The following is a 17,762-nucleotide window of genomic DNA, read 5'->3' as shown; positions in this document are numbered from 1 at the left end:
TGTAAAATGCTTTCATTTTCATAGGCTGTTTTAGTAGATGACATACTGAGTTACTTTTCTAGTCAAGCTATTCTACCCATTATCGAACCATCCTATATCTATCCTCCATTGCCTAGAACCTTTATTGAAACTGGTGAGCCAGTCTCTGGAGGGTCAGCTTGGCCATCGTGCTGCTGACTTCCTGGGAAAATGTCAATGAGATCATAGGAGAGCCAGAGAAAGTGACAGAAAGCTTTTCTCTAGTGTGCAAGAATGAGGCTGATTCTCTCATGCACATTAGAGCAAAAAAGAAAGAATTTATTCTTATGGCATAAAAAACAAAAAGTTGGTTCTCCAAATTAGTACATTTTTAATCCAACAAAGCCATTCTTTTAGATATATAAGAGCAAACCTCCTAAAGAAAGATTATGGAACACTGAAACAAAAAATAAATTCTATCTAATCAACTAAGCATTTACTACACACTCAAAACTCAATGTTAGTCCTCAGTCTGAAGAGAAGTGATACTATTATGTGGCAATGTGTCTTTATGGCCTCATTCACACAGTCCTTAGAGATGCTCACACAGCAGCCATTGTTTTTGCAAACACACATGTGAGAGTTGGTAATATTTCAACCTATTTTGAAATTTGGCTGTTTTTATCACAAAAATTGAAAAGAAATATATATTTTTTTTAAAAAAATGAAAGTTCTCTTGTCTAAGGCTATTCAAAAGGAGAACGGGCTGCCATATTAGCTCCGTTATGTAGGAAATAAGTGATGTCATAACATGCTCTCTTTCATGATTCCAAATGTCCATTTCATCCCTGAGAGAAAGTATGGCAACCAAGCCTCTCACCAAATCATAAATAGTACAGGCTAACAGTTAATGATTGCAATTTCAAAAGTTAACTCGTGCTTGCAAGCTCCTCAGCCTACCCTTCTCCCAGAAGAAAGAAATTAAGGGATTTGCTTTACATACATTCTCTGTTTGAATAGTTATAGCTTCTCAACAAGAATTCATTAAATCTGAGCCTCCATAAATAAGTATCATAGGACTACTCACTCTGCGGTAACAAAATTGCTTCAGGGATTTTCATAAGCAGCCATATTAGAAATGTTCCTGGTCCTTGAAGCTGTTACCACCTCTGGAAGATGCAATGTGAAATTTGTGTTCTCTCACCTTGTGAGGGTAGAGTCTTCAGCAAGTGCACTTATGAAAGCCCAGTTTCATGAGGATCTTTTCCTATCCAGAATATTATTTCTGAGGATTATAGTAGGCCCCATCATTTAGGTATGAGGAAAGAAGACATTTCCCCTATTGCCATAGAACTTAGTATAGAGGGGAGAGATGAGAACAGGGAAAACTCAACTTTTTTTCAAAAGTTCCATCTTTCTTGAGAGAAAAGTTCTCCTTGTCTAATGAGACAACCTTACCAGCAGCAAAAGGCTGAGAACCATGTTCTCAATCCTACCTAGTCATATGAAGAATCATGCATTTAAAATTACTTCAATGTAGTGATTTGAAGAACCCAAATTGTATAAAACCAAGGTTCTGCCTCACCATAAAAAACAGAGACAAGGAAGAAAAACAAGCAAATAAACAAACAAATAAATAAGAGTCGAAAAGAAAACGCAACAAAAAATTTGAAAATGGAATGTTTAGTAGTCTACAAATATTGAAATATAATGTGAACACTATATCCATAATCATAATGTTGAACAAAAACTAATTCACCAGTACACTTTACATTTTTGAATGTCATATAGACTCTGTCTCCTTTAAAGGAAAACACAATACTTAATTTTCAATGATATTTTTCTCTCCTAAGTATACTAAATCTGAGAAGTGACATGTTTTCCTACTTTAATTCACTAAATATCCAAGAGTCACAAAACTTTTTCTGCCCAATAACTTGGGGACTATATTAAAAAGAAGAAATCAATTCTTGATAAGAGAGGCCACCTCATCTCATATGTACCAATGTGGTTTTGCCACTCTTGTAAGAGCTTTTATTTAGTTGGGAGGGTAAAAAAAGGAAGATGAAACATCCCTCTCAGCTGTGGTGAATCTCTGTGGTCTCTACTCCCTATCCATCAAGGTAGACACTTGCTGCCTCCAAAGTTTTTTTTGATAGGTTTATTCTTACCTATATTACCCAAGATAAGAATCTTATTCCTTTACCTTCTATTTTTTTTAAGTTAAATCCAAAATGACTCATGCCATAAATAAGGGCTGAATAGATCCTCAGTTTACTGAGTGATATGAAAATTGCCCATTGTCATTTAAGCATTTCATTTCCATGATATCCAAATTTTCACTTTTCTTATTCTGTCTGTTCACTCAGTGATCTCCATGAGGCAGCTTTAAAAGCATGGTTCTTGTTTCATCTAAACAAAGCTGCCAGGATACTTGTCTTTTTCTAGAAAGTAATGTCTGTCTAACTTTTCTATCTGGCTCTAAAAGGGACAATACAGGGAGATTGGTTTTCACTGGGAACCTGAGCCCTTTGCACCTTTAAGGCTGAGACAATCAGATTACATTTTTATAGCCTCTTAGCTAAGTAAGACAAAAGAGTCCCAAGCTCAAATATGGCATGGCCTTCACATGTCCATGACAGTTGAGCCACCAGACTAGACCACAGTGTCATTCTAGGAGATCACAGATTCATTCAAAGATCAACTTGGAAGTGTGCTCAGAATCTAAACACTGTGGATTGTAAAGCCCAGGGTGGAAATGGCTGTTCCTGACCAGTGAAAGGCAGCTGGTACAAGACAGACCATGGAAGAAGTGACTGAGGGAGAAGCTGGAACGAAAAGCCCACCGTGGCTTAAACTAGACGAGAGTTACCAATTTCAATATCCTATGGGAATATGGACAGCAAATAAACCTATGTGATAGATTTGCTGGGGCAATACAGAGGAACACTGCCATGGAATCATTTCGTAATGGGTGTCTACCGTGGCCTACTATTCTTCATTTTACTTAAATGGCAAAACCAGTTTTGTGGGGGAAAAATGTTTCTTTAAAATTTGGTTCATGCTTACCCAGCCATTGTGATCCTCACATAATATTACAGATTATATGACTGATTTAAGAGAAAACAGTGATGGCTCAGTTGCTCCTCAATTGCATAATGTTAGAATAGGGCAATTACAGTGCCCTAAAATGAAAGGGTCTTCTTCTCCGAAAGGGGAGGAGCTGAAGCTCTGTGTGTATATATATATATATATATATATATATATATATATATATATATATATATATATATGATGCCATCTGATCATATGTGTTCAAAGAAATCTAAGAGTATAATTAAATCTAAATAAGATTTAATTTAAGGTGCTAAGATTTAAGGTACCAACAGTTCAACTGAGAACTTGGATTTAGTCATGTAAAGTACCTATTCAAACAAACAAAAAAATAAGAAAAATTCAAAGGAATACAGTAGAATCTAGACTCTATACCAGAGAGTCTACAACTTCCCAATAATTATGGTATCTAGAAATTGTTCAACAATGCCAGATATATAAAAAAAAATTTAAAGTATGGCTCTTTGTCAAGAGAAAATATAGACATGTTTGGTGGCACATTCCTGTAATCCCAACATTCAGGAGACTGGGGCAGAAAAATTACTATGTGTGTTAGACCTGCCTGGGCTATACAAGAAAAAAATAGAATTAAGATCAATTGTTAATTACCCAGATGCTAAAATGATCAAACTATGAAGTAGTCATTATAACTATACCAAAAGTTGTGAGTAAATAGAAAGACAAAAAATCTTAACCAAAAAGTTGAAATTACTAAAAATGAACTACATGGAAATTCTAGAAGCAAATAGTCCTGAAAAAGTCCTGAAATATAAATAAGTTATATTTGATTAGCTTATTTGCAGGGTAGAGGCCACAAGGAAAGATTCACCAAAATCAATGGTTAACGAAGAGTAACTATCTAACTTGAAGAAGATACATAAAATACCAGGGAGGGATGAAGAGTCTCAAGAGCATGTAAACCAAATACATAAAAATTCAAAATAAAGATATCATAAATACAATGAAGAGACACCAATGAACTGACCAGAAATGAAATGAAGCTTAAAGGGCCAACATGTTTCAAACCATATCAAGAATAAATACATTAATTTTGTCTTAACCAAATTCCACTTCATATTATTAAGGAAAATGGTCATAATTCTCACTATGTATGAACTTAATTGTGAACATTTTAAGTTGGCAATTTAAAACCTGAAACTTGATTGTGGTAAAAAAAAAAAATAGTCATAGTGAGATAGCAGTACACTTTACATAGTGACAGGAACTAGAAAACTGGGTTAAGTATTGATCACTAAAAAGTTACTATGTGCGTCCAATGGGACCTACACATACCAATTTTTTTTAAAAGAAAATGCTGGACAAAGTAAAACAACATTTCCAGTCATGACCCAGGAGAAAAAATAACAGTATTTATGTGAGTATTTTGTCTGGAGAGAGTTATCATCAAAAGGTACCCTTTATGGACACTTTGGAAGAACATGACAAAGATCCAAAATGCAACTGACATAAAAATTCAGGAGAGTTTAGCTCAATGTTATACATTTTCTATGGATGTTAGAAGCCTGATCCCTAAGATATATCCTGATGTCTACAAATATTCTCAAGTATTTCAGGAATATTAGTTAAGATAAAAGGCTATGAAAATTGTGTCCACTCTTGAATAAGCAATTCTGGCTTATGTACTAAATAATAAGAGTTGAAACAGTCAGTTGAACAACATTATGAGCCGTAGACAGGCCATATTAATTCAAATTGAATAAGTATCTGTTACAAACCTCTGAATATCATTGGATACAAGTCCTTAGGATAGTAGTGGAGAAATCCAACATATGTGATGAAATAGTTATATAGTAACCACAACTGTAGGTTCATTCAATGTGGAACCTAAATGTTTAATTTAATTTAATTTTAAAATTAACCTAAACATTGAATCAACATAGACCACATATATTTGCTGCATGGAATCCTTCAAAATGTCTTTCCACACATCAAGTTAAATATTTAGAAAGTGAATTATTGATTCATCGTCCCTTGCCCAAGTAAACACAGCTTCCCACTCCTGTTTTGTTTGGGGTTTTTTTTGTTTGTTTGTTTCATTTTGTTTTTTTGTACTAAGTGAGCTGGTGAGAAAACAGAATTTCCAAGGAAACGTAATAAGTGTGCTGAATCACTGGAGATCACTCAAATGAGCAAGAAAGCTGATTTCTGTTTTCAAACAAAACTTGGCAGGACTCAGAATTAGAAGCTTTAGTTCAGAGGAAACATTTTAGAGTTAGCACACTAGCCATTTCAAACTAATTTTGAATTTTTAGGGTTTTTTTTTTTTTTTTTTTTTTTTTTACTAAGCAATTTACTCCTAAAGGCTTGCCATATTTCTTTAGGAACTGCCTTTGTCCCTCAATAACCAAAGAAATAGGAGAGAGATTATTTGTATTTGCTCCATTTTGTTTTAATATTTTCCTAAGGATTTGAGAAATAAATTTATAGTCAGCCACCTCCCTTTGTATAAAATAATCTGCACTGCAGCACCCCGCTGCATCCCCTCAAAAGATCAAAAGCCAAAGGGTGAGCAGAGCATTTTACAGCACCCACCAAAGTGTTCAGCCTAATACTCTACTCCTTGCTGGTTGTCCTCAAATAAAGTAGAGAATTTAGTCTTCTTAAAACAAGCCCCTCTAGTTGACTTCATTGATTCTCCTAAATGCCAGACTTTGTTATGTATCTGAGGAAACAATCGTTAAAATAGTTTAATAGTCAGATTAACTGGAGTATCTATAATATATATTTCTAGAAGTCATTGTGCATGATTACATTTGTTTACATGTCTGTCTTGCCACCAGAAGGCCACTCCCTTGATCATAAGCATTGAACTCTTCAAGAATAGAGCCATTAGGAAATCTATGGCGATTGTTTTTAACTATCCCTTGATAAATTTGTTTTAAGGTAAAATAAACAAGTCTTTCAAGTAGTGGCTATTGTGCTGTGGGCCATGAATTCAGTATCAATGAGTCAATAATACATATCAAATAAGGTGTCTGTACACAAAACATAGAAAACAAAAGCTATGTATTGATTATGGGATGAAAATGTTATTTTCCTCCTTAGAGGCTTCAAAAAACTCTCACCTTATACTATGCCTAGACGCATGGATTAGTGCTTGCTAATTCAGTTTTTATAATGATTTATCCAAACATAATAACAATGGATAATGAGAACAGGCTTGGTTAACTTGAAACCTCAGCTACTCTAGATCACATAGGCACAAGACATCATGTCTGCTGATCCCTTTCCCCACAAGAAAAAAAAAAACACCACCTTCCTTAGGCATTCTGGGGAAGTTGGGATTTCAAAGAGTAACCTTGAAAAGGAATGCAGAATCTCAACTTTTACTGGTGTTTGGGTGTCTTGGAACCATCATTGCAAGGACTTAGTCAGTAAACACACATTGATGTACTAGTCAATCAACTAATCCTGGTAAGGAAGATAATCTACGCAGGCCTACTGAGCCAGGGGTCTGCTAGTTCTATCCAAAGCCAAACAAATTACTTCTGATTTCCGGATGTTGTAGATTTTCTACCTTTCTGTTCCTACTGGTGTGAACGAGAAGATGATTCTGTCTTTGAAAGCATAAAATAGATCCTTTTAATGAGCCAAGCCAGCTTTCTCCTCTGAGTCCTGAAGGGAAAAGAAGCACACCAGAAGATGCGTTGGCTCAGTTTATCACTTCCCATTAAATTAATTACAACTACCATGAGCTCAGCAGAAATGTACAAGCCCAGAATGGTGCTTTAGACTGAAAGTCACGTCTCTGTTCCAGTGCTTTATGAAAGGAAGTGTTAACTCCAGCTAGATGCAAGGCAACCCACAGGAGGAGCAGCATAAAAGAATGCATGCCATTTGGCAAAGTAATAGCCATGTAAACAACCACTTCCTGGTCTCTATAATCGGAAGACTGAATTGTATTGGCATTGCCTTGTGGTTGTTGGAAATTAATTAAAAGTAGCTGTCCCCAGGTAGGGCTTTTAAAATAGAGACATTTGGCTCCACAAAGAACATTTGGAAACATCTAGACACATTTTTCATTGTTGTGAGTGAAGGAAGCTATAGGCATCTAAATAGAGGGCAGAAACAGTTAACTGCCAACAAGCTCAGGGCAACAAAGACCACTTAACTAGCCAAAAATGTTAGGGATGCCAGAATGAGAGACCCTGTTCTAAAATGAGCAGGATATTCCGTTATGCAGTTAGTGAATTCCCTATTAAGTTACTAATACATAATTAACTCATTCCTACCTGTTCTCTGAGTAGTCACTGATGACACAATCTTCATATTTGAAGAAGGTTTGGCATACCCTTAGTTCCTAATGTAGAAAACAAGTCTGCATATAAAAGAAAAGCTGAGCTCATCATGGGTTCCTGGTCCATATAAGAGAACTTTCTCCCCTAGTGGTCTCTTCTCTATGGCTAAGAAAGCATTACTAAGAAACGAATTGGCTTCAGAAGCAACACTTAATGTCTAGGGTGATTTGCATCATGGACCACAGGAGGAAAGATTAAAGAAATTGTATGAAAAACCCTTGGACGTTCTTTAAAACCTATTAGTCTCAGACACCTCATAGGAAAAAGAACTGCTCTAGTCTAAGTTAGTCTCCAATGGAAAAAAGAATATTTTGTGGCCTCCACTTTCAGTAGCCTATTCAGTTATTTACAAAAAAAAAATGCATGTGACACTCACCCTGTCCCTTTACTTTGTAAATGTAGAGGGCACACATTGACGAATGCTCAGGGTGGTTCTTGAGAGTTCAATGCAGATCCGTTGGCTCATCAGTGCACTCCTCCTCCAACCACATCTTCACTAATGCCTCCCGCTAAGCATCTTCCTTTCTTTCTAACAGATAAGTTGCAAGGTTCTACACTTTTTCCATCAGTACATGATGGCTTGCAACTACTTCTGGATGCTCTGCGAGGGGATCTACCTTCACACCCTGATCGTCATGGCTATGTTTACGGACGAGCAACGCCTGCGCTGGTACTATCTTCTCGGCTGGGGTATGTATTTCCAACAACTAGATTCTGAGCTAGGGACCCATCTTTACGTGCTTGCATATTTATAGCCTTCTTCCAGTCTTGATTTAAACTCACACACTCAGAATTCTAGTCTCTTGAAGAACTTCCCTCACATATTTCTTTCAAGTCTAGTTTACTTAATTCATTTCAAACACAGCTGGTGGGATTCTCTTTGTAAGGAGTTTCAAAAGTGTCTATCTGTAAAACTCAGAAAATATTCCATGAGAACAAAAGCTAGCTATAAATTTATTCTCACCTATGACATTCAACTGCGATAAGGATATCTCAAAAGGAACGTTTATACTTTTCTTTCCAAACGGGCTCATTGCAAATCAATTAGAAAGCTTGTTAGTACCTTTATATACAGCTCAATAAAAATCTGTATTTAACATATGAACAATACTAAGGAGAAAATAAGTTGTCGGTATAAAAAAGGAAGGAATGCTAATGTCATATTTATACAATACCTCAACTTTTCTTGATCAGCAACTATTTAAATTTTTATTAGCAAGATCCAAGTAGAAACATAAAGATAATTACACTCACAGCAATTCCAGGATGGAACACTACTGACCAGTGCTGGCTAGGGCAAGAACTCTCTTGTTCAATGGTCTAACCACAGGGTGGGAAAACAACAAAAGGCAGGGTTTGCTCCTGATTGTAGGTATTTGGAAAGACAGAAAGTCACCCAAATTCATCAATTCGCTATTAGGACATGCCAAGGTCTGTTCACTTCTACCTACACATATACCCACACCCGTGCACAAAGAGAGAGAGAGAGAGAGAGAGAGAGAGAGAGAGAGAGAGAGAGAGAGAACCTAAATGCACCACATTCCTTACCATTAAAAAGCAAACAAACAAACTCACAATGCCAAATACAGCTCCCACGAAACAATGAGACCATTAGAGTGGCAGATTTTATAGTGATAGCCTTCACTTAAAACTTGAAATAACATTGTCTTTGTGTGAGAGGAACACAAGTAAAGGTAACCTCAAATAATTTTCAAGAAAAATGTTTCACCAAGATGTTAAAAGATGTAACGGAACAGAAAAACTTTCTGTTGACCAATATATGGTTCCATGTCGAAAATATAAAATGGTAACGTGGGCTCTAGACTTTACAGTATCAATAAAACAATACACAACTGACATTTTGAAAATACTCTTCAGAGTTAGGATGCAGAGAACATGGCCCCCCAAAGCTAATTTCTGGGCACTAACTAGTCTTTGAGGGACATGAAGACCACCTGGGTGAAAAAATGTTTCCAAATCCAGTATCCAAAATGGAATGGAATTCCATGATTTATGACATGCATAAGTATTCCTCTTTTTTTCAGTGTCTTTAGTAGAAAGGTCAGGTTGTTTCAAGTCCTGAGGATTAGAAGAACGGGAACAGAGAGAAAAACAAAGACTGTAACATATGAAAAAAAGCCACAGTAACTATAGGAATGTGTCAAGACCTAGCAGTTAGATGTAGGGTATATTTGTTGGCCAGGAAATATGCTTGTCTTTCAGTGAAGAGGAGTAGTAGACTGGTTCCCAAATGCCTTTTTTTCCGCTGTCTAATCCTAAAATGAGTATTTCAGAATAAATCTAGACAATAACTTTGGGTCTTTGAATTCAAATGAGTAAACAGTCTGTTAGGCCTGCTATGAATAGCACATTGTATATTTATGTAAATAGTCCAGGTTAAAATTATTTCAAGCTCAACATGTAATCAGTGATATTATTGAATTATTTCATTTATGCATTTAGAAACCCATATGATTTTATGTGAAAACCTAATAGTTTTACAGTTTCTTTCTTTTTTGTCATCTCATTTACGGAAATTTAAAGGGTACCAGTTTAGTTCTTTCCTGAGACACAATTCTTAACCTGACTGTAACAACAAACCTCTTTCTACAGATGCTTCAATCAAATCAAGCTGTGTTATTATGTACTAGGTACATCTGAATAAAAAGACAATCTTTTTAAAGGAAAATTACAACTTTAGAATACATTGTGGAGAGAAAATTTATTTTAAAAATATATAATCTGGCAGGCTGAATGGATATCATCTGTATTTTTTCTCAAGATAAACTCAAAGGGAGTTTTGTTTATGTTTGCTAGTAGCACTTCAGTTTTTTCAAGGAAGAGAACAGCACCCTTCCTCTAAAAGCCACAACCAGAACTATAGAGGGGTAGGAATATACTGGCCTCTCTAAAATACTGTTTTAAAAGGAAACAGAATCAGTGTACATAAAACAAACAGGAAAATAAAATAATGCCCAAAATAATTCATATGAACATCAAGGAAGGCTTTCATAGCAATCACCATCCCAGGTGACATCACTTAAGGGTGGCCCAGAATCTGGCCATGTGAGAGTCTAATGCACAACAATGAAAGACTTTCTTGTCCCAGTTCAGAATATCAGCAAAAGCATATTCAAAAAAAAAAAAAAAACAACATTAGTAAGACTCACAGTGCAAGTTACAATGTACCTACTGCAGCTAGGAATTGGTGAAATGCTTTTAATTGTCTGGATGCTCTTAATCAAACTCCACATGCTCCAATTGCTCCAGCCCAGGAGCAATTCTTTCTGACATGGCCAAAGATAATTTGTCTACATACATCAGAGGAATGTCTTGATAGGTATCCTCAATTTACCACCATCTTTACAAAAATATTCCCATTATTTATGCAGTCTTAGTTAAGGTTATGGCATGGGGGCCAAGTTTGATTTGTGCTTTTCCCAATTTCAGGGTTCCCAATAGTGCCAACCATTATCCACGCCATTACTCGTGCCCTCTACTACAACGACAAGTAAGTATCCTCTTGATTTTTAAGTTAGGGTATTCTAAGGAAAGAGCACACTCGTACTGATATGGGCTCTTGCTCTTCTTCAGCTGCTGGCTGAGTGCGGAAACCCACTTGCTTTACATCATCCATGGACCCGTCATGGTGGCTCTGGTGGTAAGAACTGATTTCTAAATATATTGCTATCAGTGTCTTTGCTCAGCTTTGTGAATACATTTATATGTGGCACATGTACTGTAACTACAATATAAAGCAAATTTAATGCGATTTTATCATAAAAGAACCAACTATGTGCCTCAAAAAATGTCTTTTGCTTTATATATGAAGAAATTCATTTGCACATATAGGATGAGGGCAGTGTAGTACTTTAATCTCAAAGACAGTGTTTTCTTTACTCATAGTAATAAAAGTAAAAACAGTCTCAAATCTGGATGGCCATCATTTGCTATTGCACTGAGGAGACATCCCTTGGTAACCAAAAAAATAGGATCTCCATCCAGGCTGTTCGTGATCATTCCACTTGGGTTGTCTACTTTTCCTGTTTGTTGTGACAAAAACAACTTAAGAATGAGTGTATTGGCTCTTGGTTTAAGGGAATACAGACCATCCTGACAGAGACTGCATGCCAGAATATGAGGCGGCTCTTCACATGGTTGTAGCCACAGTCAGGAAGCACAGAGTAATGAAGTTTGAAACCCAAGTTTGAAAGATTCAATTACTATCAAAAGTCTCTTTCTTTCTTTCTTTCTTTCTTTCTTTCTTTCTTTCTTTCTTTCTTTCTTTCTTTCTTTCTTTCTTTCTTTCTTTCCTTCCTTCCTTCCTTCCTTCCTTCCTTCCTTCCTTCTTTCTTTTTTCTTTCTTTCTTTCCATTTTTTGCAAAATGACTATTTCTATTCCAGCCTTTAAAAATTTTACCTTATATACTTAACAATAAAATCCTTTCAAAATTCTATTTTCAAAACTCACCCTCAGAGCCAAAAATTAGATGTGGTTCAGATGTCAACTTCTTTTATTTTAAAAGTTCTCTAGTCATTGATCTGGCAGATATCGCATTGTCCACACCACAGTAATGGCTCATTCGCCAATATGTCTCTTTGCAGGTCAACTTCTTCTTTCTGCTCAACATTGTCCGAGTGCTTGTGACCAAGATGAGGCAAACCCATGAAGCTGAGTCCTACATGTACCTGAAGGCTGTGAAGGCCACCATGGTCCTTGTGCCCCTGCTGGGGATCCAGTTTGTTGTGTTTCCCTGGAGGCCCTCCAACAAGGTGCTTGGGAGGATCTATGATTATCTCATGCACTCTCTGATTCATTTCCAGGTAAGGAAACTAGCGCCCCCCCCCCCACGTTTACTTGATGGCTTATTCTCCTGCTAAGTCCATCTGACTAAAACCCATAACAGTCCTTGTAAGATTATGATCTTAGAAGTCAAAATGCATAGCCTTCAACTGAGAAGGCCCAACCAAAATTTTTGAAGGAAATGGGGTTTTAAAAGGCATTTGTTTCTACTTTAGTGATACACAGGACCCTTCACTGGTCCTTCACACATGTCAGGTAGCTACAGAGCAATTCTTTCATAAACCAGTGTGACTTTGGATTGATTAGAGTAGTGAATTTGCACAGAGCTGCCCGTGCCTTCTGCCCCATTGCCATTCATTGTCTGAATCTATTAGAAATGTAAGGCACAAGGTACCCAGGCTTCTAGCATTTCTCACATAGAAGAGTACAGGGTGAAATATCCAGAGCTGTCCTGGGCTGCACAGTTAGCAGGTTCCTTGTTTCCATTCACTCCAAAGACTTGGCCCAGATCAAAAGCTCCAATAAAGGCTACAACTAGGTATTTTGAGACGTCATCTGGTTATGAAGAGGTTCTCAGGGACATAACATAGGAGTCTAGGCCACGATTTTTCTTTCTCAATTACAAATTTCAAATCCACTGCATTCTTCCAACTGCCAAGGCCTATTATGAGGAGCAGACCAAAATTAATTAAGTCACAAAGAAAGGCCAGGCGTTTCTTTAATAACCTAGGCTACTGGGATCATACTTAAAACTTGGCACAAGGCATCTTATGAGGCTTAAGCAAGATCCCAAAGGCAACTGATTTCAGGTTTCTGGAATAGTTCCTCCCTAATTCACAGCTCACAGCTTCACACTAAGACTTGCAAAAGATTCTGCTGATGATCACAGCTTTTAATTTTTTAAAAAAATTTAATTAATGTATTCTTTCTTCTCTCTTTAGGGATTCTTTGTCGCGACTATCTACTGCTTCTGTAACAACGAGGTAAGCATGTGATTCACATAATACTGTCTTCTACTTATATAAAGCCAGAATTTTATGTTTTCCAAAGGACCACAGTGCAATTTCAGCAGATCTCATTTCAGTATGCCCTCATAGGGGATTGTGAGCAATGGTGTAGTGGTGGTTTTCCTACTACCTCAAGCTGAATCTCATTCACCTATGGATGTATGGTACAACTACACATAGAGCCCAAAGAGCATGCCAGATGCTCTCTTGGCTGATAGTGTCAGCAATGCAATGATAAAATAAAAATGAAATTTCAATTTTGAGTCACTGTCAGCAGGCTGCTGCCAGAGATCTCTGTTGTAGAGTAGAGCCTTATATAAGAATCTGAACATCTAGATCAGTGTGTACAGAGGCTTAGACAACCAGGGTATCCATGTGGCTTCAGTCAGAGTCACCTATCCTCTAACAAAATCTTGCCTGATAGATCAATTTATACAACATGAAAATAGAGCTTCTATAGCCCTAGAGGTGACAATCCACAATGTCAAGGAATACAGTTCCTCAATTGTTAGAATACACGAGTGTTCTTCTTGTTGTAAATTAATTCCTACTAAAAACACTTCTATTCACGACAAATCACAATTTGTTATCATATGATCCATAGTATCCATTTAGTGTTTAGGAATATTTTCTAACCATTAGGTATGTGTACCTAATACCTGTTCTATTATTTCTTTAAATAATATTCACTGAGTATCTAAAATACTTGCCTGATTTGTCAACTGATACCCATCTCTAAATACAAGTCAAATAATTTTACTCCCTTTTCACTGGTACATCTTATTCTTTGATCCAACAGTTTATTCCTCCACTCAGCAGAGTGTATTTGTGGACTCAAGATTGCTAAGTGACATAGCAGGAGTCTAGAATAAAAATGAGGTTTCCCTCATGTTGCTAGCTAGTTGAGTAACCTGTCCTCCTTCTCCTTTTATTCTTTGACAGTAAAAACTAAAAACTTAATGGGGCTTAAATCGTCATGTGTAGAATTATTGTACCACTGAGAATGCTCTGTGAATGTAAATTCTTGCATTCTGAGTTTGTTTTAGTCTATAAAATTTTTTTGTCTAAAACAATATCAAAACAGGGATAATACAAAAATCAGACTCAGAAAGGCCAAGCCTTGAAAAGCACAAGAGGATTGAATGCATTTGTAAAATTGCCACAATATTTATTGTGTCTTAACTACAGTGTCATTGGGAGTCTCAGACAGAGAAAGTAAACCCAAGGGGATCCATGACAGTTGAAATAGCTGGAGTTTATTGCCTATGTTTTTTTTGTTGTTGTTGTTTTTGTTTTTGAAATGTTTCTGTTTTCATTAAGATTGTGTAGCTAGAGGAAGGTGTAAATGTGACATTTCTAATATTACAAAAACAGTATGCTGGGCTAAATGTAATATCACACAGTCCCATGGACGTCAGGCACCTGGGTCTCCACTGGGTATTCTGCATACACTTTGCCCTCTGTCTCCGAACTCAGGCAAGGCACTCACACTCATAGGATGTTACTTTCCGTTACATCTAAGATAAGTCTGTAATGAGGCTTTGCCTGACTAGATATCGAGTTTCAGCAAAGATCCAAGGGGCCAGTAGGTCAGGAATGCAATGATAAAAAATTGGAAATTTAATTCTGATTCATTATCAGCATGTTGCCGTCAGTGGTCCCCATCATGGAAATAAAAGCTTACAGGGAGGGTTTCTGGATAGCCTAGGAGCCCCGGGCATGCTAGGCTGTAGGGATGGAGCAGAGAATGACGAACAGGCCTTAACTCTTTCCACTATTGGAGGGAAATCCCACCTTCCATGCATCATCACATAACTTTGTGCTTGAGAAAAATTTAACAGGAAAAGAGGGATACACACCAAAACATCCTAATCTGTTCAAGATTTCAGCATAATGTTTATCTCCTCAGATACAGGAACCAAGGCCCAAATGTACTAGCCTTCCATGGCTTAGTCCTATGTAATAGAAGCAGCAAGAACAATGGTGTCTTCAAACCTTCAGACAGAGCTTTCATTTTTCAAATTATAAACCAAATGAATAGATAAAAATCACAGGTTTATTGCTTTTGTATTTATTTTTACTTTTATTAGATATTTTCTTTATTTACATTTCAAATGTGATATCCCCTTTCCTCATTTCCCCTCTGAAAATCCCCTATCCCATCCCCCCTCCCCCGATCACTAACCCACCCACCCACTCCTGCTTCCCTGACCTGGCATTCCCCTACACTGGGTCAATGAGCCTTCACAGGTCCAAGGGCCTCTCCTCTCATTGATGTCCGACAAGGCCATCCTCTGCTGCACCTGAGGATGGAAATGAGCAATAAACATACAATTTGAAACAGTATGCATTGGTCTTACCCTGTGATCTCTCTAGACATTTCTACTGCTTTCCAGAATAGATAGAAATCTCGGGGTTGTTTTGGTTTTGGTTTTGGTTTCAAGATCACAGATTTAATGCCCTTATTCTTATCCTCAAAGCAGCATATAGTCCAAGTACTATATCCATCTACCTCTATAAGCCTTATTGAACTGTCATCATTACTGTATCTTTTGCATGCTGCTCAGAGACTGTTTCTATACATAGACTTTATAAATGGAAGCAGATTGGATGCGGATTGCTATCACCACACAAAAGGATGGCTCATAAATTTGAAATGCAATTAGGGAAGGTTGCTAACTTCCTATAATAATAATTTTAAATATTAAAATTGACTTTAAACCCTTTGGCCTCATGTTGGACTGGGTAATTCAGTATATATGGATTCTCTGGTATGGATTGTAAAAGGACAGGAGAGGCAAAACCAAGATTTTCCCCCCTATGGGACACTTCTCGCCAGCTAACACAACATGTTTAACTGTCTGCAATGGATGCCTCTAAAACTCTAAGTAAGCTTTAGCTGTAAGGACACCTTGGTACCGAAGACATGCTGAATCTGTAGAAACTATCGGTTCCCTTTGTCTACAAACATTGCATCTACAAAGACACTGAATTGGCATCTTTCTTAGTTTGTCAAGAGTACACTGATGGTCTCTAGATTATAAACCAGACATCAAAGGGTTTAGTTGGATTCTGCCACATTGCAGTTCCCATGCTGAGTGCACACGGCATCATCGAAGCCCTCCCACCTGTAAGTGAACACGACAGTGGTGCCCTTGTGAGAAGGCTGTTGTGAGGATTAAATAAATTCATTCAAATCAAGTGATTATAATACAGCCTGTGGCAGTCAGTCAGTAAGGAGTCACTAAATGCTTTACACATCCTTTGTCCCTGTATGACTTTTATCTGGGCAAAGTCTAACTGCATGACACACCTCAACCCTTACATAGAACTGTAAGGCTTTATCTCTCTGCTTAAAATCTACTGGTATCTAAAATGGCGCACACACACACACACATACACACACATCCATAGCTTGTTTGAAAAGCCCAGTATTTCAAATGATCCAATTACCAAATTATTCCTATTGGGTTTTTTTTTTCCTACAAAAAGAGACTAAAGTCTCATTCTTAAAATGTTTCCACTGCCTTAGTCAGAGTTTTTATCTGGAACACCTCATTTGGTACTAAGGGTAAATGCACAACATAGGTCTATAATCGTAAAATCTATGACTGTGTTGTGGTTTGTGAATATATTTTCATGATCCACAAGCTCAGATTTTGATCAGATCATGTCTTAGCATAAAAGGCAGCAGGTAATTTTTCTTAACTCTTTCCCTCTACTGAGACATGTCTGCTACCATTCTGAAAGGAAGTAACATTCTCTCCCAAGCTATAAGAGCCAAGACAGAAATCTTTGCTCCAAAATGGCAAATGGCTCGTTTGCGGGTTGTTACCCAGACAAGTAACTTACTATCTTGATTTGGCGTATTGATATTCCAAGGAAGTATATTTCTTAGCCTCAGTATAAACTCAGTTCTTAGATCAGATCTACACTGTAACCTCCATTCGCTTCTGAGGAGCCCCAAGAGTCATGAATGTAAGGTTTGCTTGGGTCACAGGCTGGAGTCTTGGGAAACAAGCTCTGTTTGCTGTTGCAGGTGCAAGTCACCCTGAAGCGCCAGTGGACGCAGTTCAAGATCCAGTGGAACCAGCGCTGGGGAAGGCGCCGCCGCCCCACCAACCGCGTGATTAGTGCTCCTCGTGCTGTAGCCTTCGCTGAGCCAGGTGGCCTCCCCATCTACATCTGCCATCAGGAACCAAGGAATCCTCCAATCAGCAACAACGAGGGCGGCGAAGGCGAGGAGGGTGCTGAAATGATCCCGATGAACGTCATCCAACAGGACCCATCCGCTTGAATGTGAAGCAACCCCAAACATCCACTGAGCCTTCATTTCCTGGGGGAAAGATAGACCATGCATTTCAAGTGATCCCCATCCTCCCAGGAGCTGAGCATATCATTTGTGAAGACGTATTAAGTGAATTTGTCCATAGTGAATTTGGAGAAAGTTATTCTTGGTACTATTGCTTTGGGAGTCAGTCTAGGAATAGAGTCTCCCATTGCAACTTGTGAACTCTATCATTCATCCCGGACTGAGATGACAGTGTTCGTAGGAAAGCA

At 37.6% G+C, this 17,762-nt stretch overlaps 1 protein-coding gene across 1 annotated transcript in view; it reads left to right on the top strand.

The window, feature by feature from the left end:
* Calcr (calcitonin receptor) overlaps positions 1–17,499 on the top strand; it is a 32,347-nt gene extending 14,848 nt beyond the window's left edge. The window contains exons 8-13 of the mRNA XM_052172418.1: positions 7,928–8,081; positions 10,842–10,902; positions 10,986–11,052; positions 11,997–12,215; positions 13,137–13,178; positions 17,242–17,499. Of these exons, the coding sequence (XP_052028378.1) occupies positions 7,928–8,081; positions 10,842–10,902; positions 10,986–11,052; positions 11,997–12,215; positions 13,137–13,178; positions 17,242–17,499 (801 nt within the window). The remainder of the gene's footprint in view (positions 1–7,927; positions 8,082–10,841; positions 10,903–10,985; positions 11,053–11,996; positions 12,216–13,136; positions 13,179–17,241) is intronic.
* The last annotated feature ends 263 nt before the right edge of the window (positions 17,500–17,762 follow it).

This window comes from Apodemus sylvaticus, chromosome 2 (assembly GCF_947179515.1).
Source record: "Apodemus sylvaticus chromosome 2, mApoSyl1.1, whole genome shotgun sequence".
Lineage (NCBI taxonomy): Eukaryota > Metazoa > Chordata > Mammalia > Rodentia > Muridae > Apodemus > Apodemus sylvaticus.
Note: the sequence above shows the minus strand (reverse complement) of the source record. Positions and strands in the feature narration are given on the sequence as shown.